This window comes from Crocuta crocuta, unplaced genomic scaffold, assembly GCF_008692635.1.
Source record: "Crocuta crocuta isolate KB4526 unplaced genomic scaffold, BGI_CrCroc_1.0 scaffold35, whole genome shotgun sequence".
Lineage (NCBI taxonomy): Eukaryota > Metazoa > Chordata > Mammalia > Carnivora > Hyaenidae > Crocuta > Crocuta crocuta.
Window position 1 is genome coordinate 4,477,834 of NW_027530625.1, and position 23,671 is coordinate 4,501,504.

The 23,671-nt window shown below is 58.0% G+C and overlaps 1 protein-coding gene across 1 annotated transcript in view; it reads right to left on the reverse strand.

The window, feature by feature from the left end:
- NIBAN2 (niban apoptosis regulator 2) overlaps positions 1-22,903 on the reverse strand; it is a 25,620-nt gene extending 2,717 nt beyond the window's left edge. The window contains exons 1-13 of the mRNA XM_077768458.1: positions 22,851-22,903; positions 21,645-21,702; positions 17,220-17,287; positions 16,953-17,106; positions 11,492-11,609; positions 10,767-10,777; positions 9,766-9,871; positions 8,388-8,555; positions 3,567-3,682; positions 2,947-3,051; positions 2,702-2,864; positions 985-1,172; positions 50-205 (exon numbers count right to left, since the gene is read on the reverse strand). Of these exons, the coding sequence (XP_077624584.1) occupies positions 50-205; positions 985-1,172; positions 2,702-2,864; positions 2,947-3,051; positions 3,567-3,682; positions 8,388-8,555; positions 9,766-9,871; positions 10,767-10,777; positions 11,492-11,609; positions 16,953-17,106; positions 17,220-17,287; positions 21,645-21,702; positions 22,851-22,903 (1,464 nt within the window). The remainder of the gene's footprint in view (positions 1-49; positions 206-984; positions 1,173-2,701; positions 2,865-2,946; positions 3,052-3,566; positions 3,683-8,387; positions 8,556-9,765; positions 9,872-10,766; positions 10,778-11,491; positions 11,610-16,952; positions 17,107-17,219; positions 17,288-21,644; positions 21,703-22,850) is intronic.
- Between the last annotated feature and the right edge of the window lie 768 nt (positions 22,904-23,671).

Genomic DNA, 23,671 nt, shown 5'->3' on the forward strand with positions numbered 1-23,671 from the left:
GTAGGAGTGGGGGGTGGGGGGTGGGGGGTGGGGGAGCTCCCGGGCCCACCTCTCGCATGTGGATCTGGGCTCGCTGCTTGAACACGGATGTACTGGACACATCGAAACGCTGCTGCAGCCCGTCAAGCCGCAGCGGCTCCATCTTCTCATAGCAGCTCTGCATCTTGAGGGGATGGTACGCCAGCTGGGACAGCTTCTCCATGTACTGCAGGGAAGCAGGGCCACGTGGGACCTGAGCGGGGGGCCACCGGAGCGGGGGCCGTGCCTGCAGCCCCACACCCTCCCGGCCCGGACCCCCAGGGAGCACCCTGGGCAAGAAAGCCAGAGCATGGGGCCGGAGGGGAGGCTCTCCTCACTTCTGGGGCACGAGATGACCTTGGGCAAGTGACTCACCCTCTCTGAACCTCAGCCTCAAAACTAGAGATCATGAGAAACTGTCTCCTAAGGTCCTCTCTGATTCTCAGTTTCTAGGATTCTTACTGCCCATGAACCCCTCAGTGCCGGGTGTGAAAGAGGAGAGCAAAGATTATGGGATTGATTCTGTCTGCACCCGACAACCACGTGGGGCTGCGGACAGCCGAGTACCCCAAACAGGGTCTGTAGGAGGATGTGCACCCTGAGAACCAGGTAACTGAGAAGTGAGAGATGGGCCAGTCCCAGTGGTGGGGTCCATGAAAGGGCTCGGAAGTCATTCTACTTCCTGGCTCTTTCCCTCCCCCTCCCCCCTCCTCCCTCCCCTCCCCCCCCTTTCCTTCTGTTACATCCTTTGATGCTTCAGTAACCTACTTGGCCTATAAGGCGGGGTGGAGGGGTCAGCAATCCCCCTTTTCTCTGAGTGCTGCCCCCCATGCCTCCCACCCTCAGCCCTCCCAGGGTCCAGCACCCCCTCTGGTGACAGGTTATGCCCTGGGTCGCAGGAGGGCCTGGCAGGGGCAGAACAGGCCCAGCAGGCACTCTGTCCCCTGGGCAGGGACCTGGCCTCACCTCACCCAGCTTGTCGGCACCGCCCTCGTTGATGACGTTCAAGTTCATGTCGGTCACCTCTTTGAAGAAGACGTCCCGCACCTCGGTGAAGCCCTGGCTGGTGGGCACCATCAGGGCCTCCAGGATGGATGGGATGTAGGGCTGGACGTGGTTCCGGACGCACACCTCGGCCTTGGGGAGGATGAAGGCTGCACGCAGAAGGAGTGGGTGAGCTGAGGCCCCTCCCGGGGCCCAACCCCAACCTCCTGGAGCCCCCAGCTTTTAACAAAAACCACCAGTGACATCGGCAACCTGAGTGATTCGTGGCTGCAGGCATCAGACCCAGGGGAGGGGAGCCTGGGGGACTCAGTCGGTCGACTGTCCAACTTTGGCTCAGGTCCTGATCTCCCAGTTTGTGAGTTCGAACCCCGCAACAGGCTCGCTGCTGTCAGCACAGAGCCTGGAGCCTGCTTCGGATCCTCTGTCCTCCCTCTGCCCGTCCCCCACTCTCAGGCTCTCAAAAAAAAATTTTTTTTTAAAAGGGGAGATTCTGAGATTGGACCCTGATCTTTCTAAAACTCTGATGGCGGGGCGCCTGGGTGGCTTAGTCGGTTAAGCGTCCGACTTTCGCTTAGGTCATGATCTTGCAGTTCGTGGGTTCGGGCCCCGCGTCGGGCTCTGTGCTGACTGCCAGCTCAGAGCCTGGAGCCTGTTTCAGTCTGTGACTCCCTCTCTCTGACCCTCCCCTGCTCACGCTGTCTCTCTCTCTCTCCTAGAAATAAATAAAACATTTAAAAAAAAAAAAAGTACAAAATAAATAAATAAATAAATAAAACTCTGATGGCAAGAAACTAAGAAAACTGCTAGTCCAGAGGAGTCAGCCTTCTGCTTCGCTGGAGGTGGAAAGAAACCCCTCTCTAGCTCTCCTACTGCTTTCACAAAACAAAAACCACGCAGGTAGATGCAGGGAGCCTCTGGGTTTTCACACACGGAGCCAGTGTGCCTGGCTCTGCTTGCTCGGGGGCACGGCCCGATCCTGTGACTCTCCCTCCGACCAAGGCATTTTCACCCTGGGTGTGTTTGCACGTCCCTCCCTCTCCTCTGCCCGGCTGCTGCCTACTGCCGTTTGTCCCCAAGACAAATGTCAGCTCTCAGCGTTCCATCCAGCTCACGAGGAACAGAGCTGGGAGAGAGCAGGCCTCAGGCAGGGGCCAGGCCCAGAAACCACACGCAGCCACTGTGTCGGGGGGACAGACCCCCCAAAAAGTGAGACATGATCAAAGTGAATCATCACAGTTAAACTGATGCCTATACTAACCCCAGGGTCAGCCAAAGGCTCGAGGTTCCTGGAGAAAATTTACACCCTCGAGTCTGGGTCTGCAGAAATAGCCCCGAAACAACTCCCGGGGTAGGAAGAACAACGGCCAGACTTTACTTCGTTTTTAAAAATGACCATCGAAGGGGTGCAGGGTGGCTCAGTCAGTTAAGCATCTGACTTCGGCTCAGGTCATGATCTCATGGTTTGGGAGTGTGAGCCTTCGAATCCTCAGTCCCCCTCTCTCTCCCCGCCCCTCCCCTGCTCACACACGCATGTACATGCGCTCTCTCAAAAATAAACATTAAGATTTTTTTTCAGATGACTGTAGAATCAAGTCACTAGTGTGAGAAGTACATGGCTCCATGGCACAGAGCGGCGACCTGCCCAGCCCAGCCCAAGGCGCAGCAGGTGGCTGCCTACCCCGAATCTTGCTGGCCAGGTGCTCCTTAGAGGTGATGATCTGGTCCATGTCCGTGCGGATGGCGGCCTCCATGGCGGGCCGGGCCAGCTGCAGCTTGGACAGCACCGCCTCGAAGCGCGCCTTGGCCTGCTCGTACACCATGCGGTACACGGCGTCTGAGATCTGTGGGCAGTGCCACGGAGTCAGCGTCAGAGGGAGGGTGCCAGGCAGGTACAGGGCCCCGCCCCCACACGCACCCACTCACCTGAATCCACTGCCGCTGTCGCTCCTGTGGTTTTCCCTTCAGCCGCGGGGCGAGCTCCGCCTTCAGCTCAGGGCCCAGCTCCTCCATCACCAGGTTGCTCAGGATCTAGGACCAGGAGCCAAAGCCGGAGCAGGGGTTAGAGCATATCCGGCTGGCAGTTTCCTCTCCACATTCCACAGGCCTGGCCATGCCAGCCCCACCTCCTCTGGGCTTGGCCTTGGCTCCATGTCTCCACTGTCCTCTCTCCTGAGCATCATTCTGCCAGGCCCTAGCTTACCTGCTTAAGGGACCTACAGGATCCTCAGCATCAGGGGTCCCACCTCAGGGCCTTTGCACATGCAGCCTCTGTCGAATACCACACCCTCTTCCCCCTTACTTGCACACAGAAGTATGTATGTTTATCTGTCAAATGCCTGCTTCTCCTGCTAGGTAGAGAGCCAGACTCAGGGCCAGCAGCACCCTGGCACCTGGTTCAGGATAGGTGATCCATAAGCGATCAGATAAAATAAGTATCTCCCCGTGCACAAAACGATCTCATTGGCTCCTTACAAGCCAGGAGCGCCCAGAGTCTGTGCTTGGCTCTACCCTCCAGATCTTCGGGTGACTTCCAGTCTCCTCACCTGCACCTCGTTCCCACACAGCATCTCCCAGGTGCCATACAGCTCCTTGGACTGGCGGTACATGCGGATGGCGTCTGTGAAGGCAGGGCCCTCCACCTTAGAGTTCTCCGGGATCCCTGCTCAGGAGGGGAGGGAGGGAGGAGTCTGGGGGATGGCCCCATGGCCTTCACCAAGACCGACCAACTGCCTGAACGGCCCCCCCCACCCACAACGTGCACACACGTGTACACCCCTCCTGCAGCTCCACTGCCCTCACGGTAACGGTCGCACTCGTGATGACCGCGACAGCGAGAACAGCCCTCCACCAGCATCACCGAGGCAATCTCCACTGTACGCTCGTCTTCTTACATCTTCCCAACCACGTCCACCTGTGGCCTTAATGCCACTTTACAGACAAACAGGCAGGCTCTGAGGTCAGGCCACTGAGTGGCAGAGCCAGGCCCAGAGGGCGCCCCACCGTGCCAGGAGAGGTGGCCGGCACAGCAGAGAGGGGGCCACAGCAACCCGGGAGTCCTCATCCAGTCCTGCCCCCTCCCCTCACCGCCTACATGAGGGCCTGCTCACTCCCCCTGCAAGAGGTCAGCCAGCGAGTATTTTCAGCTCGGCAGGCCAGATGAACTGTGCCGTTAGCTCCCCAGAGCCGCCACGCCAGCCCGGAAGGAGCCACGGACAACCCGGGAACGAGGAGCCGGGAAAACTCGATTTACAAAGACAGGCAACAGGTCAATTTCTAGTCCCTGCATCATAGTTTGCCAAGTCTTGTTCCAGATCATTGAACCCTATGGGCCTCAGTTTCCTCTGTCTGAACAGTGCCCTGGCCTGGCCTCACACATCCACCGTGAGGCCCCGGCAGCTGCAATGACCCACTTGCCCTTGCTGCCCCGGGTCGGCCTCGTTCACTGCCGCGTCCAGGTCCGACTAGAAAACCCCAGTCCTGGGTCTGTGTTGGTGGCGGTGCTATTGCTACCACGTTACTGATGCCTACGCCCACCTTCCCAGTGCTGACGAGGTGGGGCTGGGGAGGCAAGCGGCAGGAAGCTGCAAAATCAGACTTGGGGAAGAATATGGTTAAGCACCAGGGGCCAGGCAGCGGCGGCCACCCTGGCAGCACGCCCCCCGCCGACGCCGTGTCCCCAGAGCCGGAGCCCAGGAAGGGGAACCAGCAGCCCGCACCTCTGAAACCGCAGCTCCCACGGTGATGACTATGGGGATGACTGCGGACTGAGTCACTCCCGCAGAGAAAAAGTCCCTCTCGGCGAGGTGGGGGGGGGGGGGGGGCCGCTCCCNCAGGAGTCCCCCAGAGTCCGAGGGGGGCTCGGCCCCTTTCCCGCGGTGACCGCTCCCTGGACCGGGACGGGGGCGGGAGGAGGAAGGTCTCCCCACTACGTTTCAGGGACTGGAGATCAGGCTGGTGTGACTGGAGCAGAGCAGGGGTGTTCGAGCTGGGATGCCGTCCTGAGCCCCTGAGGTGGCGGCTGCCCACGAGGCTGGGGAAGGAACCCCCCCCCTCCCAGGCTCTCAGGAGAAGCATGGTTTCCCAGAGACCAGGCTTTGCCTAGAAAATGTGAGTTACACGCAACCTCTCTCACATGAGGGCATTTCCATCCTACAGAAGACACGCCAGGGGTGTAAGCGGGGCCGGGCCACCTTCCAGGTGGCGGGAAGGTGAGACAGAAGGCTGGGGTGGCAGGAAGGAGGCTGCAGGGGCCCCAGCCCTGGCTCTCACCAGCCACACGTGCAGCCTCAGACCCTTAGGACATCTCTACTGCTGGCCGAGCTGCTGAGTTTTCTATAAGAGAGGGGCCCCCCTCCTGAGCTCTCCCCCACTCTGCTCCCCCCAGCCTGGCTGTTGGAGGGCTGCTGCGCTGTGTCCTCCCCCCTCCCCCGCCAGATTCCTATGTCAAAGACCTAACCCCTTAGTACTTCAGAAGGTGACTGTATCTGGAGAAAGGGCCCTTAAGGAGGGAATTAAGATAAAATGAGGCCATTAGGGTCCAATATGACTGGTGTCCCTGGCAGAGGGAATCTGGCTGCAAAGCGTGCCCACGCAGAGGGAGGACTGTGAAGACACAGGGAGAAGACAGTCATCTGCAAGTCAAGGAGAGAGGCCGCAGAAGAAAACTAAGCTACCTTGACCTTGGGCCTTGCAGCCTCCAGAACCGTGATTTAAGCCACCCCAGTCTGTGGCACTTTGTTGGGGCAGCCCCGGCCGACCGAGAGGCTAGTCCCGGGCTGAGACCTCGCACACATCCCTCATCCAATCCTCAGACAGCCCCACGTTTCCTGAGGACACAGGCTCAGAGACACCAAGTTACTGTCTGGAGGACAGACAGACACACAGCTGGGGAGGGAATGGCAGCCTTAGGGCTCCAACTAGGACCAGCCGACTCTGGCCAGACCTGGAGACTTCCTGCCCGTGGGGTCCTCAGGGTCAGACTGGAGAAAGGAAACTGCATTCCTCAGCCCCAGGCAGCAGGCTAAGGAGGGGTGGCAGTCAGACAGGAAGAGGCCTTGACCTCTGCAGCCCAGGCCCACCCTGAGGGCTCAGCTCAGTGCCCCAGCTGCCTCTTGCCACCCCCAGCTGCTCCAGGAATGCAGGATGTGAGGGGGGCCTTGGGCCGGGCTGGCGTCCCCCCAGCTTGGCCTCCTTCCCCACCCCCACTTCCTGGCAGCCCCCGGGAGTGAGCAATTCCAGGCTCCGCAAATTCCAGGCCCCGCCCCCAAGCTGGAGGAAGCAGAGAACTTTCCCACAGTCCTCAGGGTGGAGGAAAGGCTTCTCTATAACACCAGCCGCAGGATGGCCCTGCTTTCCCCGCCCTGCTCCGGGCCCCGCAGCACCCACACCCCCGGGCTTCCCTCAGCCTCCCTGGTGAGCTCTCTGCGCTGTGCCGACTGGGGCCAGCGCGCAGAGCCCTCCCAGCGATCCCACACAGCTCGAACCGGTCACCCTGACATTGTGCACATGGGGAGCCCACCCCCACCCTGGCCTGTAGGAGCCCTGCCAGGTCAGCCATTAGCCCTAGAAACCTGGAGAGGGCGGGGAGAAGGGAGGAGTGGCCAGTGCCCAGGCCAGGCAGCCAGAGCCCACGTGGGCTCCGCCCAGCCCGGGCCCAGCAGCCCCCTGGGGGATCTGGGAACAGGAGGCCTTTTGTGGGTGGCAGGGCCTGGCCCAGGTGACAGAGGCTGGCATGACTGAAGACGCGGTTCCTCCCACCTCACAGATTCCAGACCAGAGGTGGCTCGACAGGATGGGTGGGGCGAGCCGAGTGCCCGCAGCAGCCTGGCCTCCAGGCGTGAGTGCCCACATTGTCCAGCCACCACCACAGGAGCGGGGCGGGGGCTCCCTCCCCCCCCCCCGCCCCTGCCCAGGTCACCAGGAGGCAGCTGGGAACCCCCAGCACAGGTCATTCCTTCCCCAAGGACAGAAAGACCCTCAGCAGTGCCGCACTGTCCCTATTTTATCAAGCTCCAGAGAGCCCTGAAGGGCCCTCCTGACCTGGCCCAGTACCCCCGCCACCAGCACATCGGGTCCCCCCGCCACTCCTCAGGCAATTCCTCCTCTAGACTGTTCCTGCCTCAGGGCTGCCCTTCCCGCTCAAGCTCAAGGCTATTCCACCCCTCCTCCCTCCACTCAATGACCATGTACCCTTCAGGCCTCAGCTGAACCTTTACCTCAAGGGCGCACACAGCCTCTGCAAGCCCACCCTCTCTGCACACGCAGGGTCAGCACCCCCCAGTGCATACGCACCCTCCTGGCTCCCGCGGTGGCTCCCACCCTGCACCCCACACAGCTACTCCTCCTGTTTAACGTCTCCCCCCGCCCCCCACAGCCCGCCAGAAGCACAGGGCCAGGAACCGAGTCTGCACCCTTGCTGCATCCTTGGGGCCCAGACACTAAAAATGTTGATGAGTGAGACGAGGGAGACCTCGTAACTTTACAGAAGGGAACACGGAGACCCTGAAGAAAGACATGAACTTCCAGGCTACCCTACAGGTTAAGGGTAAGATAAGAAATGATACAATAAAAGAAGTCCTGGGTTCCTGGCTGGCTCAGTCAGTGCAGCGAGCGACTGTGACTTGATCCTGGGGTTGTGGGTTCAAGCTTCATGTTGGGTGTAGATATTGCTTCAAAATAAAATCTTTTTAGGGGCCCCTGGGTGGCTCAGTTCGTTAAATGTCCGCCTCTTGATCCCGGCTCAGGTCATGATCTCACAGTTCAACAGATCAAACCCCACACTGGGCTCTGCGCTGACAGTGCAGAGCCTGCTTGGGATTCTCTCTCTCTCTCTCTCTCTCTCTCTCTCTCTCTCTCTCTCTCTCTGCCCCTCCCACACACACACGTGCACACTCCCTCAAAATAAACTTTAAAAAAATAAAATATGAGCTTTTTAATTAAATAAATTTAAATAAGTCTTTACCAAGCATCAGGTGGACTCTCACTGTGATTCCTTACAAACACCCTAAGATTCGAGAGGGATTAATACCCCTTTTTATACAGGCTCCACGAGTCACGTTGCTAGAAAGGGGCAGAATCAGGATTGTGATTCTGTGACCCAGGGCCCAAGGGCTCTATCATCCTACCCCTCTAAGAACAATTTCCCAAAGATTCCCCCCACCCCCTCAGCAGCACAGAACGGTTCTCTTCAAGGAAGAAGGTTAAAGGGCAACATCCAGTGGCTTCCTACAGCCCCGAGCCAGAAACTTACAAGAGCTAGTAGAGCAGGGTTGCCGCACCGCATTCGGCCACTAGGTGTCGCCACTCGGCGCAGAAGCCCAGCCCCATGCCGCCCCCAACCACGCCAGAGCCCGAGGGCGGCTCACCATTGTTGCAGTGCCGGATACAGTCCTGCAGGACCGCCTGCCACTTGTCCTGCTCGGCTTCCGTCATCATGCAGAAGTAGTAGTGCCGTGCAGAGGGGTGCCAGAGGATGAGCGGGAACTGCGTGGGGCACTTGAGGATGGGGGCACTGCCCGATTTTGCTGTGGTCCCTGCGGCGACAGGGTCCCCTAAGCCGCTGCCCTCCGCAGTTTGTGTCTGCCAGGGGCCGGCGGACAGTGGCTCCCTGGGCCTGGCTCCAGCCCACAGAGGGCTGGCCTGTTCTGGGCTGACCAGTGAGTCAGCAAGAAGGCAGCATCCTTTTATGTTCCCTGCATCCCCCACAGCCTGGCTAAAGGGACCTCTAAACCCCCTGGTGTCTATGCAGACTCACTTCCCAGAGCTGGTATTGCATCATGAGGAAGGCGATACACTCTGAGCCCAAAGCACAAATAACACCGGGTCGGAGCCCTCCGGCTCAAAGGCTGAGTATCACCTTCTTGCATTTCCCTTCAAATTTCAGGCGTGCGGGCCAAAGTGTGGCTTAAATGTCCAAGGGGGGGAAGGGGGGGAAGGGAGGGCTGGGGGGGGGGACAAAATAAATAAAAGGATATTTTTCTCTATTTTGTCCACATGGATATTCGAGATCGGGTGATATAAGTGGTCCTGGGCTGGGGCCTCGCCACTACTAATAATACAATGACAGTTCTTCTTTGCACCTTGGCTCCCAAGTCCCAGGGTGGGGCTTGGGTATACACAGCACCTCCAGGGGTCTACACAACACCTCAAGGTCAGTCCTCTCAGTGCCAAGTTGCCGGAGAAGACACAACAAAAACAAAGCCGGAGTCGGGGCTGGAATCCAGGAGCGCTGGGCCCTCAACCACACGGAGCACTCTACTCCCAAGCCCCACACGGCCCCCCACATCAGCCTCTCCCTGGTTTCCCTGGGATCATCTGGGAGGCAGATGTGTTCCTGTAAGGCTTCTGGGAGCCCCCGGCCGGGTGGGGCGGAAACGGGACACCTAGAATAACTCCTCACAAATGCAGAACTGACTCCACAGTTTACAAAGAGGTTCTCCTCGGTCATCCTCCCCAGGGGTCTTAACAGGCCTTAGAGAGGTGGGAAGGGCAGAGAGGGGGAACCAGTCTGCATCGCTGTGACGGCAAGGCTCAGGAGTGGGCACGCAGGTGGGAGCCGACACCGGTTCAGTCCCAGGTCACTGGGTGGCCTCAGGCAAACCCCCTCTCAGCCTCCCCGCTGAGGCCTGGCCATTCTCTCCGCAAATACGGAGCCCGGCACTCTGGGATCAGGGCTGCCCTCTCCCCGGGCAATGTCCTGGGCCTGAGCAACGCATCTCGGCCTGGGATGGGGGGGTCCTTTACCTGGTAAGGAGTTGCCAACGAGCTCCAGGTACTGGTCCACGGAGGTGAGGATTTTGTAGCCTGCACTGTTGATGACAGCCCGCGGTGGGACCTGCCGCTCATAGGCCTGAGGAAGGGACAAGAGGGATGGTCCCTCGGGTTTACAGTGTGGCCAAGTCTAACTCCCGTCGCCAGGTCTGGCTCCAGGGCCCTCTCAGTGTTGTCTCCCTGAAGCAGGGAAGAGGAGGGGGAGGAAATGGGGAAGAGGGAGACAGAAGAGGAAGAGGGGCCCACCCACATGGTGTAGGGAGCACTTGGGTGGCTCAGTCTGCTAAGCAACGAACTCTTGATTTCAGCTCAGGTCATGATCTGCCGCTTCGTGAGACGGAGCCCTGAGTCAGGCTCCTCACTGACCAGGAGAGAGCCTGCTTGGGATTCTCTCCCTCTCTCTCTCTCTTTTTGCTCCTTCCCCACTTGCATTCTTGTTCTGTCTCTTTCAAGATAAATAAACATTAAAAAAAAAAAAAGAAGAAAAAAGAAACAAAGAAACATATGATGTACTGACCCGGATCCGGGCTCTGGGCTCAAATCTTGGCTCCACTGAACACTGTGTGATGCAGACACTAAGCTCCCTCACCTCCTAGGCTTTAGTTCCTGGTCTAAAGGAACAGCTCCTGCCCCACAGGGCTGTGTGAGCACAGAGATGACCCACGCGACAGGACCAGCACAGGGTCTCACCACCAGGCATGGTAAGCGTGACCAGCACTGCTGCCCCTACTACCAGCAGTGACCACTGGCTGTTTCTAACACACCAGGCACCGTGCTAAGGACACTGCAAGCCTCCTTCCATAGAATTCTCACAATCCAAGAGGTGAGTACCATTGTTAGCCACAAGTTCACACAGCCGGCACGCAGCCAACCTAGGACATTGAACTTGGTCTGTCCCCCTCCAGAGTCTTTGCTCATTACCCCGAACTGTCCACCAAATTCCTAGGTTCTGAGCCCCACACAAGCCCTGACACTGCTTTCTTATACCAGGGTGGGTAAGAAGTGGCTCTGAGGTCATAGCTCATACAGCAGGGCTGCCATGCTGCACCTGGCCACTAGGTGTCACTACCCAACACATTTCTTCAGAACGGCTCAGGACCTCCAGGGCACCGATTTGCAAAGGGTGGTCCTAGGTCAGGAGCACCATCAACATCACCTGAGAACTTGTTAGAAATGCAAATTCTCAGCGCCACTCAGACCTAGATCCAACTGGACAGGCCCAGCAACCTGTTCAGCAAGGCTTCCAGGTGATTCTGATTCAAGCTATCTGTTTGAGAACCAATGCCCTGGGCGATCAGGCTGCTCCCGATTGCGGTTTATGTTTCTTTAACATAGGTTTTCCTTGAACAGAGGGCATTCTGGGCCTGTCTCTGGGCCTGTCGTTTTGGCTACTTTGGAGAAATGTTTGGTAGAAGAAATTGGGTCTGTGGCTCAACCAGGTGGGGCCTCCCCAGGGGCCCAAGGCAAAGTTAAGGTACAATCAGAAGGATGCTTACCCACCCACTACAGAGTGGGGGCTGTGACGCGGACAAAGGAATCAGGAAGGAAAGATGGGCCCACGACCCTGGGTAAGCTGGGGGGGGTGCGGGTTGCAGGGGAAGGGAATGGCCAGACTCTTGTGGCTGTTGAAGAGCAGGGATGGGGGGGTCTGAGAGCTTCATGAAGCCCAGCTTGGAAGGAGGCTGGGGGGGAGGGGGANCATAGAGCACCAGCCCGTAGTTGTGAGGCACAAGACTGAAGCGGTTCCGCCACTTCTTGCTGTCCTCCTGGTACTGGAATAGGTTCCCGGAGAAGATGATGCGCTCATCCAATGGCACCTAGGGGTGGGGGGTTGGGGGGAGTGAGGCCTGGCTCCCCACAATAGCCCAGCAGGGCAACGGGGTCCCCCAACAAGGGGACAGTGTGCTCACCCCTGCTGAGCACATCACCGCCCCCCCGAGCTCCCCGAGTCCTCCTCTGAGACAAGCTGTATCTTACCCACGAGGCAGATAAGGAGAGTGGGGTTCAGGGCAATGAAGGGGCTTCCCCAAGGTCCAGCCAGAGCCATAGTGCTGCCAGGACTTGAACCCAGGGCAGGCACCAGTGTCCAGGGCCCAGCCAGGACCAAGGTCTCCACTCTGTCCTGGCCCGAGACAGGCAGGCCTACCTTGGGATAGGTCTCAGGAGCCCAGGGCAGGCTGCTAACCTGCACACCCCCCACCACAGGACCGAGGCACCGGCTGGAGGACTTATCTCCACAAGCCAGTACGGTAAAGGCCGAAGTGCCTAGGAAAGTCTCTTTCCTGCTCTGGGCCTCAGTTTCCCCTCAGGGTAACAAAAACCTGGCCAAGGTGGCTCCAGAGAACCTCCCCAGCTCTGCCGGCTGACAAGATGGACCCCACGGATTTGGATGGGGCTGAAGAGGACCTCAGTTTGAAGGGTTCAATGTTTGACCAGCATCCTGGCAGATTGGTGACCAACATGGGCATTAGAAACGCCCAGATCTGGGGCGCCCGGGTGGCTTAGTCGGTTAAGCGTCCGACTTTCGCTTGGGTCATGATCTCGCGGTTCGTGGGTTCGAGCCCCGCGTCGGGCTCTGTGCTGACTGCCAGCTCGGAGCCTGGAGCCTGTTTCAGAGTCTGTGTCTCCCTCTCTCTCTGACCCTCCCCTGCTCACGCTGTCTCTCTCTCTCCTAGAAATAAATAAAAATATTGAAAAAAAAAAAAGAAACGCCCAGATCTTCCTGAAAAGTCCCAGCTTTGACTCCACCTCTGACTCAGTGCAACTTCGGGCCTGACCCATCACCTCCTTGAGCCTCAGTCTCCTCAGCTGTAAATGAGGACAGTGACAGCACTGACTTCACCTAGGTACCCCGAGTACTGCACAGGATGACACGTGTAAGGATCACGCAGGCAGTCAGCCCCTGACGGGCAGTCCGCTCAGCTCGGGATACGCAGGAGCCAGTGTTAGGATGGCTTGGTCTGTCAGGCTCCCAGCGGCACAGACTGACTTATTCCGGGAGGAGGAAGGGTGGCCATCTCTGAGAGCTTGCTTCCTGCGCAAACCCACACCGGGAAGCTTCAAGGAAGGAGATACAGAGGCCACAAGGAGCAGGCTTACTCCCAGATGGGCAGAGTTTCAACAGCCTCTATCTGTTCTGCGATATGGGGACTTTTACAAAACTAAACACGTATCGTATGGAGTAAGAGGAGAAAGTATCACTGGCAGTGCCTAACCCTTCCCCGCTTCCTCGCTCTGCTTCTGGGGCTGCTCCCTGCAGCTGGACTCAGGTGTAAGCCCTGGTCCCAAGCTGCCGCCCCCAAGGCCTGGTCTCTTCACAGGGGCCCCCTCTCCTGGGCAACCTAGGGCAACCTATCCGCTACTCTTCAAGGGGAAATGCCAGAACACTCTTGGAAAATGAGGGCCATTGTACTGAAACAATAGGACCCCTCGATGGCTTCCTACCAAGGGATAAAAATATTTACAGGAAGAGAAAATGGTTCCCCCTACCACGGCCCACACCCCCACCCCCCGCGCACACACAGCGGGCTCTGCCGTGTCACAAAGCTATGCTCAGTGGGCTATATTTAGACAGGGACCTCCTCTCGACCCAGCTCTCAAATCTCCATCTTTTCTAGAAAGAAAGAGCAGACTGCTCTCCTGACACCCTGGTAAGACCCTTACTAATGAGATCGCAGGCCTCCAGTTTGGAGGCAGGTGCCCCCGACTCTGGGGCAGCGGGAGATCCGGGAAGGCCTTCCCAGCCCCCTACCCCCCAAGTCCACCCCCAGATCCTGAGGCAGCCTGAAATGAGCGGCTGCTTGCAGGTTTGGGTTTTATTTTTAAGACTTTCAAATGGCAGAGTCGTGTTTCCATTGGAAGGCCGGCCGGAAATGAACCGGAACCTGACAGCCCAGGCAAAATGCTTTGGACTCTACGAAGCTCTCCAACGCTGCCGCTGGGAATCGTCAATGGGTGGGGCGTGGCTAGAGCGCAGACCCCCGTTCCCGTTCCACCACCCACCACCCGCCACCGCCGCATGTCGCAGGCGTGGACATCAGTATAACCCCTCAGAATGAGGCCCTGCCATCTAGATGAGCTGCGCCCACACAAAACACCTGCCATTTTTATCATCATTTCTGGGTTGGTTTGTTTTTTTTACTATTACCATTGTCATTATATTATTTCTATTAAAAACATTTGATGTTATTATGATGACAATTAGGATTATTTCTATTAAGATATTATCATGATTTACCACAATGGCCGTTTTCCGGAGTGGCAAAATGGGACCTCAAATCCCTGCTTTTCAGGGATCTTAGGTGCTTTCATTTTTCTCCTCTTACGTGTTACTTCAGTTCTCCTACTATGAACATTAAAGGCATTACTAGGGGCGCCTGGGCAGTTAAGCAGTGACTCTTAGTTTCGCCTCAGGTCATGATCTCACAGTTCTGTGAGTTTGAGCCCCACATCGGGCTCTGCTGACAGCGCAGAGCCTGCTTGGGATTCTGTCTCCCTCTCTCCCTGCCCCTCCCCCACTTGCTCTATAAATCTCTCAAAATAAACTTAAAATAAAGGCATTACTAAGGGTCTTTTTCATGCACAGTGAGTCTCATGCCTAGCACTGTCAGAGACCACCACTTCTAAAATTTTTTTTTAATGTTTTTGAGAGAGAGCGCGTGCACCTGTGCGCACCTGAGCGGGGAGGGGCAGAGAGAGGGAGACACAGAAATACAAGCAGACTCCAGGCTCCGAGCCATCAGCACAGAGCTCAACTCGGGGCTTGAACTCATGAACTCATGAGATCATGACCTGAGCTGATGTCGGACACTTAACTGACGGAGCCACTCAGGCGCCCCCAGAGGCCACTGCTGCTATCTTGAGTTACCGGGACCCAGCTCTGCCCACCGAGAGCAGCTCACCTGGCCTTTCCTACCACAAAAGTGTGTGCGCCTACCGGACACCCAGTCCAGGCCACACCTCCGGGCACCAGTGCCGTCTGTTGTCGCCAGGCGGGGAGGTGGCCGCGACACCAAGGGCCCAGACGACCTTTTCTGGGCCTACCCACAAAGGGTCACGTGATGCTCTCCCCTGGCCTGCCCTCCAGGAAACCGGAACCTGGCTGGGGTCCTGCCTCCACCATCCTGGACAAGCCACTGACAGGTCCCACGGAGGCCTCTGCAGGCGCTGCTCCCGCAGTCTGATGGTCTCTCCTAGCAAGTCCTCAGGGAGATGGCCCTTCTTCCAAGAAGCCCTTGTAGGGCCCCCTGACGAGGTCAGATCGCCCCCCTCCCCAGTCTGAGTTCACCCTGTCCTCTCCGAGGCACCCAGTTTGTCTTGTAAATGATGTTTTATTGTCTCCCTGTCTGTGGGATGAGTGAGGACAGCGTGGCCCCTCACCTGCCCTGGCTCTGTCGACTGTGGTGCGAGCCTGCCTGTCTTCTTTCGGGGAACTCCCTCCGCGTCACCAGCAGCCATCTTCCCCCCCCCACCCCAATCCCCCTCCTGCTGAGAAACCACCACAGGGTAACACATCCTGAAAGCCAGGTCAAGTGAGCCAGCCTCGCATACTTTCCACCACTTGGGTTTGGGGGAGGGTGGGGAGAGGAAGGAAACAACCCTGACCCTCCTGGTCCAGGGCCTTCTCAGGCTCTTCTTTCTGTTCTGCCACCTCAGCGGGGCCCATACCGGTCCCCTTCCGCAAAATCCGAATCCCGTCTGGCCTCAGAAGGCCCACGAAATCCCCACCCCCTCCCAGCTCGCGGTGGCTGTTCTGAGTGTCGTTTCACACACGGAGAAACTGAGGCTCGGGAAGGTGAGGCCACGGGCTGGAGGCTCCCCAGCAGGTGTGCACTCACACCCCTCAGGAACCCCACCTGCTCCCCTCATTCTCTCCCGGAGCCCTCAGCATGGCCCTTTGAGGACGCACCCACCTGTCAGGTGAAGAGACGGAACCCTGAGGGCTGACTGGACCGCCCAAGCCACCAACTACCAAGAGGCTCTGGCCCCCGCGCCCCGAGTTCTCTCCCGCCAGACCCCCACCCTCTTCTGCCACTCCGTCTCGGAACCCCGAAGCCCACGTACAGGCTGAGCCGGGCAGCCCAGGCGAGGCCAACAGGCCTGGGGGGGGGGGGGGACCAAGGGCAACTTTGGAGCCCACCAAGCATGGAGTTCAGCCACTAAGGACCTGAGCACCCACAGTGGGGTTGCCTGGCTGACCCGCTTTGGACCCCACTGCCAGGGGGGAGCTGATCCAGTTCCCCAGAGGGAAGCTGGGGGGGCACCCTGTCCAGGGGCCGGCGGCCAGGGTAAGGAGCCTCCTGGCTACTGCTTGGCCGCTCCAGGGCCAGGCCACCTGCAGAGGAGGTGGAGCTGCCACCCTTCCTCCCGGTCACCCTTCCCTCTGCCACCCCTTGGCCATCCAGGGGACAGAGGAGGAAGGTCACTGAAAGAGAAAGCCCTGGGTTTCCCTGGGCCGAGTCAGGGCCCCCTGGACCACCCCCGGAGAAGCTTCTCGCCTCACCGGCTCAGGCCTGAGACCGCTGGCGTCCAGCTAGGCACTCACCCCCGCCTGTGTTCTGACATTCCCTCGCCTCCCCTGTGCCCATCCCACTCCCGGCCCCACACGGAGCCCAGTCACAGGGTCCCCGTCCCCAGGAGGATTTGTTTGCCTCCTTCGGTCCATGCTCACCCGTGGGCCGGAGCCACACACTTTCCAGGCTCTCAGTCGACAAATATTTACTGGGCAAACATAATCCTGCTAACAGCAGGATAATGACAAGCCTGGGGATGCTGGCCTATCAGCCGGCGCTCCCCGGGCACCTTCCCTGCTCCAGGCGCCCGGCGGACTCTCACCTTTAATCCTGACCACCGCCCTGTGCAGGTGTTCTCATCCCATTTCACAGGTGAGTAAACTGAGGCTCCATGAGGCAAGGTGATTTGCTCACAGGCACTCGGCCTTGAAGAGCAGCAGCTGGGCTTGAACCCAGGCCTGTTAAGAGGACTCCAGAGCCCCATCCCCACCAACAGACGGGTCTCACCGGGTTACACACCTATTCAGAAGCTAGGTGAGGGCCCTAGGGACCATCAAGGCAACAATGGTAAACTGAGGCCCAGGGACGTGAAACCACTGGCTCAAGCCACATCAGGACCCACCCTGACCCCAGCTCGGCACCTCTCACCTTGCGCCAGAGCAGCTGGGCCTGCGGCGCCCCGGTGCCCTCGATCTCGTGGCGCATGCTGTTGAAGAGGGCCACGCCATACTGGTCCTCATAGAAACGGAGGAACGCCGTCAGGATCTTCCCGGTTTTCTCTGAAAGGGAACAGCAAACAGGCCTGTGAGGTCCGGACGGGTACCGGCAGCCGCCCAGCCCTGCGCCGGGGAGGGGCGCCAGCCCAGCTCCAGATTCCTGCCCGTAAAACTGTTTGCGCAGACTCCGCGCTTTCACCTGTGCCGCGCTTCTGACCCGCGGTGGACGCGCGGCGGTGAACTTGGAGACGGGAAGACGGGCGACGACTGAGACAGAGAAATCGCCAAAGAGAACACACAAGAAACCAGCAGAGAAGGGGAAACAGCTGAGCCTCCCAATCATCAAGCAGATGCAACGAAGATTCCACTCTTCCCCCTCCGTCCCCGGGGTCAGACCAGTCAGGGTGTGGAGAAGCAAGCACCGTAACTCAGAGCCGTGGGTGCTGGAAATCGGGGCGGCCTTTTGGGCATGGCGGGGGGGGGTGACTGCCTGCTGCACGTACAATTTTAAGGGTGCGTGCGGTTCCCCGGATGCCGGGCTCATCCTCTGGGAATTACCCACCAGCCCCTCACGGAAGGGCAGGTCCAGTATAATTAGCGGAAACGGGCCAGGTGCGCATGCGTGGAGACGGACTCACCACGCCAGTGCACGTGGACAGGAAGGGGGGGGACCTATGGGTACCCCCAGAGAGGGAAGGTGTCGACCCTTGGCCACGTGAAGAAAAGAGAGTTACAGAATCACGTGTTAAGTACTACCTGCTTTAAAACTACCCCCGTCTGTGCCTATAAATTATTTATGCTAGGAGATGGAGGAAAAGGTCCAGAAGGCAGCACTCCTGACCCTGATGACCGTTCTGGGTGGGACCTCAGGGTGTGGGAATAGGCGCGCCTAGTGAATTGCATTTTCTGCTTTATTCACGTTTATAGCGTTTGAATTATTTGCCAACCATGAGTCCTTCCACAATAAAAAAAATAAAATAAACATTCAAAAATGAACGCCTCCACCAAGTTAACCACCTTTTAGCTTTCACTGGCCATTTGCTTCTCCCCGCTGCTGAAGCAGTTTCTGAGCAGAGGAGGCAACCATCACGGCCTCCAAAGCTCACCCAGCACACCTCAGACGCTCAGGAATGGCACCGCCAGGCCATCCCTGTTTGCAGATAAAGAAACTGAGGCCCAGGGAGGGTGGTGACTCCTAACAAGGCGGCCTTCTCCTTGGGAGAGACTTCCTAGTCCTGAGAAGCCGTTGCTCCCCCATCTGGGCCTCTGTTCCCTGCACACTGGCCTGGCCTCAATGGTGGGTGAGTAGGAGTCCAGTCTTGATGACAGATCCACCACTGACAGTCTTGGATTCCCGGTCCTGGGGCACCTGGGTGGGTTTAGTCAGTCAAGCACCCGGCTTCAACTCGGGTCACGGTCTCGCAGTTCGTGACTTTGAGCCCCGCATCGAGCTCTCTGCTGTCACTGCAGAGCCCGCTGTGGATCCTCTGTCCCCCTCTCTCTCTGCCCCGCCCCGCTCTCATGCATGCACATGCACTGCACTCTTTCTCTCAAAAGTAAGTTGGGGTGCCTGGGTGGCTCGCTCAGTTGAGTGTCTCGGCTCATGAGATCATGATCTCATGGTTAGGGAGTTTGAGCCCTACATCGGGCTAACTGCTCTCGGTACAGAGCCCACTTCAGATCCTCTGGCCCCCTCTCTCTCTCTGCCCCTCCCCTGCTCACACGTTCTCTCTCTCAAATAAAAAAACTTTTTTTAAAATAAAATCAGTAGGGGTGACTGGGTGGCTCAGTTGGTTATGTGTCCAACTTCGGCTTAGGTCATGATCTCACAGTTGGTGGGTTTGAGTCCTACACCAGGCTCTGTGCTGACAGCTCAGAGCCTGGATCCTGCTTCAGATTCTGTGCCTCCCTCTCTCTCTCTGCCCCTTCCCAGCTCACGCTTTGTCTCTCTCTCTCTTTCTCAAAAATAAATAAAAACATCTAAAAATTTTTAAATGTTTTTTAATAAAGTATATATTAAAAAAGAAAAAGAAAATGAAGAATTGGTCCTTTCTCAAATAAGGGGCTGACATGACCAACCCCCCTCCCCACCCCCCGCCCAGTACCAAGAACACCCAGCTAGCTCATCATTTCATTGAATCCTCTTAATAGCCTTGTGAGGTAAGGCTGGTGTTATTCCCATTTTCCAGAAAAGCTGAGACCTAGAGAGGTTCAGTCACTGGCACAAAGTCATGCAGCAAGTGGGTGGTGGATTTGAGATGCAGTCTTGGGGCCCAGCTAGGGGGGTGGGGGGCACTGGCTACTGAAAGCATGTGCCACACCCCCACCCCAGGTCTGGGGCAGGCTCACTCCCTCTACGCCCTCTGGAGGCAGCTCAGCCTGAGGTCCCCTCTCCAGAGACCCTGCCTGTGGTCGGTCCCCTTGCCTGGAATGAGGTCGTGGCTGTCCAGATTCTGATCTAGGGAGAGGAAGAGGGGAACAAATGAGGAATTTGCTTTGAATGCCCATTTTTTAAAAGCCATAAACAAACCAGAACTCTCTCAAAGACCATGGGAATTGTTTTGAAAAATGATGAGGCCGGACAGGGAGGGGTGAGGGGAGCAGGCGATGAATTGGAGCCAAAGAGAGAAAAGGGGACCTCAGATGACGATGATATTGATATATCACCACCATCATCACCATCATCACCATCATGGCTACCACTTACTGAGCATGAATCCGAGCCAGTGGGTGGGCGTGTTTTACGTGCCAGATGCCAGAGAATCCTCATCAAACCCTAAGGAGTCAGGGCTAGCGTTTCCCCATTTTAGGGAGGAGGAGGAGGCTGGCGGCCCCAGGACTGGAGAGCCAGGCTCCCAGCCACCAAGTCATGCAGCCTCAGCCCAGGGTTTTGTCCCCGCTCTGCCCAAAGCAGCCAAATGCCCAACAAGCACTCTACCAACACGCGAGATCTCGAAGGTCCTTCAGCCATGGCTCTGGGGGCCTGACCAGCCCCTGGTACGCCCAGGCTCAGAGCATTATTTCCAGAAGGGTCGAGAGCATTATTTCCAGAAGGGTCAGAATCCACCTGACCCTTAGGAAGCCAAGCCCAGCAGGAAACTGCTGTCCTGTGTCAGAACTCGAACCCAGGACTGCCTAACTCACAGCATGCGCTCAGCAAAATCCAGAGACTGCATCCAAGCAGGGGGTGGCCTTCTAAGGCCCTGGGGCTGGACTGGGACAGGAAGGGCAAGGCATCATCCCTTGAGGTGTGTCCAGGCCCTGACTGTGGGGAAGGGGGTTGCTGTGGGTTGAAGAGGAAGCCGGGGAGGCTGTGGAAGTGAAGACCAGAACAAGGTGACCCTGAACAAGACAGAAGGTAAAGAGGAAGCTGACGGGCTTGAAGTGTCTGGGCTGAGAAGGGCCAGGTGGGATCGGGGGCAAGGAGAAAATCCATTGTCGCCCTCCCACGGGGATGAGGACAAGTTATCCACCCGACTATAAGACCAGGGTCCAGGGATAGAGGGCTCGAGGACTAGGGCGGGGAGTCACCAGGCAGAGGGTGGAGAGGGGAGAAGGGATGGGCAGAGGTGGACAGAAAACGGGAGTAGGAAAAGAGGGAGAGGCCCCATGCACTCGGCACCCCCAGACAGACAGCAGCAGCCCTGACCCCAAATTACAGGCATGCCTCGCCGTCCAAACTCAAGAAGTAAATAGGCACTGGGGTGGCTCAGTCTGCTAAGCATCCAACTTTGAGCTCAGGTCATGATCTGGCCGTTCATGAGTTCGAGCCGTGCATCTGGCTCTCTGATGTCGGAGCACAGCCCGCTTTGGATCCGCTCTCTCCCTCTCTCTCTGCCCCTCCCCCCTCTCAAACATAAATAAACATTATAGACCTGGATCTGTTCTCAGAGAAACCCTTTGCTACCTGAAATTCCAGAACCAAACAGATCACAGCGTGGGTCTCTCACTACCCAAACTTGCTCTCCCAACTTGGGATCCAAATGGATTAGGATCTGAGGATTGACTGCACATCAGGGAAGGTGGCCCTGGCACCCTTCTGCACACCACTGGCTCCCCTTTGTTCCCCCCGCCATGGCCTGGCACAGGCAGATGCTGAGCGAAGGGCCAGTTACTGAGCACCTCCTCTGTGCCAGGCCCCGCAGGACTGGGGAAGCCGCCGGGCCAGGGCCAGGGGTGGGGGTGACGTCATTCCTCGAGGGGTTAAGGACTAAAGAAGGGTCCCAGGCAGTGCCAGGAAACTGGGTGCGCTCGGCCTAACTCTGGTCAAGGAAGGGTTAAAGAGGGAACACTTGGAAGGGGCACGTGGAAGGAGCAGGGTGCCAGGGTGGCTTCCTGGCAAGGGCAGGCCCAAGCACATTCTTTTTTTTTTTTTTTTACGCTTTATTTATTTTGAGAGACAGGGTGAGCAGGGGAGGGTCAGAGAGAGAGAGGGAGACACAGAATCCAAAACAGACCCCAGGCTCTGAGCTTGCTGTCAACACAGAGCCCGACGTGGGGCTCGAACCCACGAACCCTGAGATCATGACCTGAGCCGAAGCCGGATGCTTAACCAACTGAGCCACCCAGGAGCCCACCGAGCACATTCTTGAGAGCCATCCTAAGACAGCCTGGAAGGACCCACCTCGCGCTTGGTACAGAGGCAGGGCCACAGGAAGGCAGCGCTGTAGGGGGCGTAGGATCTGGGGATGGAAAGACCTCAGAGAACCAGGAGGGATGGGGGCCAGTCCCCTCCTGGGAGAAAGGGCTCACGGGGGAAAAAACCCCAAACAGGGTCCCCAGCGGCCTGCCTTCCCCCTGCTGGAGGGAAACCTGGACGGGCAGCCGCGGCCGCCATGGATGCTCCTCCTGCCCGCTGAGCTCCGGGGTCATGGCCCAGCCCCTTCCTCTAAGCGTCGCTCGGCACCCCCTTTCTTCCCTTCCGGCCACCCTCCAGTAGCTGCCTCCCTGGAGCTGCCGCACGGATTTTACAGTTCAAACCCCCAGCCCAAGTGTCTGTGGCGGGTCCCCAGGCCTCAGGTGCTCGTCTCTCCTCCACACCGGCCCGCACCAGCTCTTCCCGCCTCCTCTCATGGCTTCTGGAGACACGGCCGAGGCCAAGGCTCACCATCCCTCCCACCCAAGGACCCCGGGGGTCCCAGACTCAGGAACGGCTGGGAGGTACAGAGACGCTGGCATGGGGCAGTCTGAGGGCGTGGGCTGGCCTCGCCACCTTCCTCATTTTCTCGTCCATCCTCCCCCCTGCGCTGACTCAGCCTCGGTGTTGTGGCAGGAGGAGGCCCAGGGCGGGGACAGACACAGCCTGCCCCCCAGCCCCAGGCTCCCAGCCGCCTCCCAGGAGCCCCACCCCGCCAGCCCCCAGCCCCGAAAGCCACTTGGCCCTCTCAGAGCCTCAAGCTGGGAAGGGAAGGGATGTCCATATCCTTCTGAGGACTGGCCGCAAACCCCAGGAGGGTGGGCCTGGCACAAGCAGGTGCCGTTAGATGAGCAGCGGAACAAGATGGGCCTGGAAGTGTATGGCTCAAGGCCTCCCTAAATGTTACTACTATGTTACTACTAATCATAACAGTGCCCAGCTTATAACCACGATGATTAAGAGACTGAAATTTTTATTAGCAGGTATAATTTTTATAGATTGAAAAGAATCCAGTAAAGGCTTCTTTCAAAAAAAGAACCAGGGCAAGAATCACAGAATAATCATGATGATGATGGTGTGTCTTCAGCAGACAGGCCACTGGGAGGAAGGAGGGGCTCAGGCAAAGGTAAGGGGGTGGGAAAGCCCGGCCAGGTGTGCGCAAGGAGCACCCAGGTACCCTGGTTCCCACCCGACCTTGGAGAGGTTCCCTTGGCATAACCCTCAGCCTCTGCTAGTGCCGAGTCCATCGCTGCCCACCCAGTGCCCCTCTGCCAGCATACCCCGCAGGATGAGGCGGTACGCTCGCCCCACTCAGACTCAGGGTCCAACGCACACACTCAGATTCTTCAAATGGCCCCAGAGGTGAATAGAACCCCCCACTCAACAGGTGTACAAACCAATGCTCATGAGAAGCTCTCACTTACGGGGTCCCAATTCCCTCATTAGCCCATGAATCCTGGGAGTGGAGCGAGTGTCCCAATCTGCACCCAGACACCACTGCGCTCTGGGGCCTCAAGGGGACTTGATTTCCACATCACATCTGCACCACGAGAGTAGTGGGCTCCATCTGGCTCAGGACGTGCGGGCCAGGGTGAAACACACACACGTGTGCGCTCTCTCTCGCTCACTCTCTCTCTTTTTCGGCTTGTTTGGAGTGAAGACTTGCAGCCAGCTGATGGCATAAGGGCTCTTACATCTGTATCTCTGTGGATCTTAGCATGACTCTGCCCCCCAGGTGACCGGAACCCTGCGTCCAAGGGCTACACCGTTTGGGACCATCAAGAGTGACCCAGAGGGGCGCCTGCGTGGCTCAGTCAGTTAAGCATCTTGGTTTCGGCTCAGGTGCGGCTCTCAAAGTTCAGGAGTTCAAGCCCCGCATTGAGCGCTGCGCTGCTAGCACAGAGCCTGCTTGGGATTCTCTCTCTCTCCCTCTTTCTCTCTGCCCTTCCCCTGCTGGTGCGCTTGCACTCTCTCGCTCTCTCTCAAAACAAATAAACTGTAAAAAGAAAGACCTG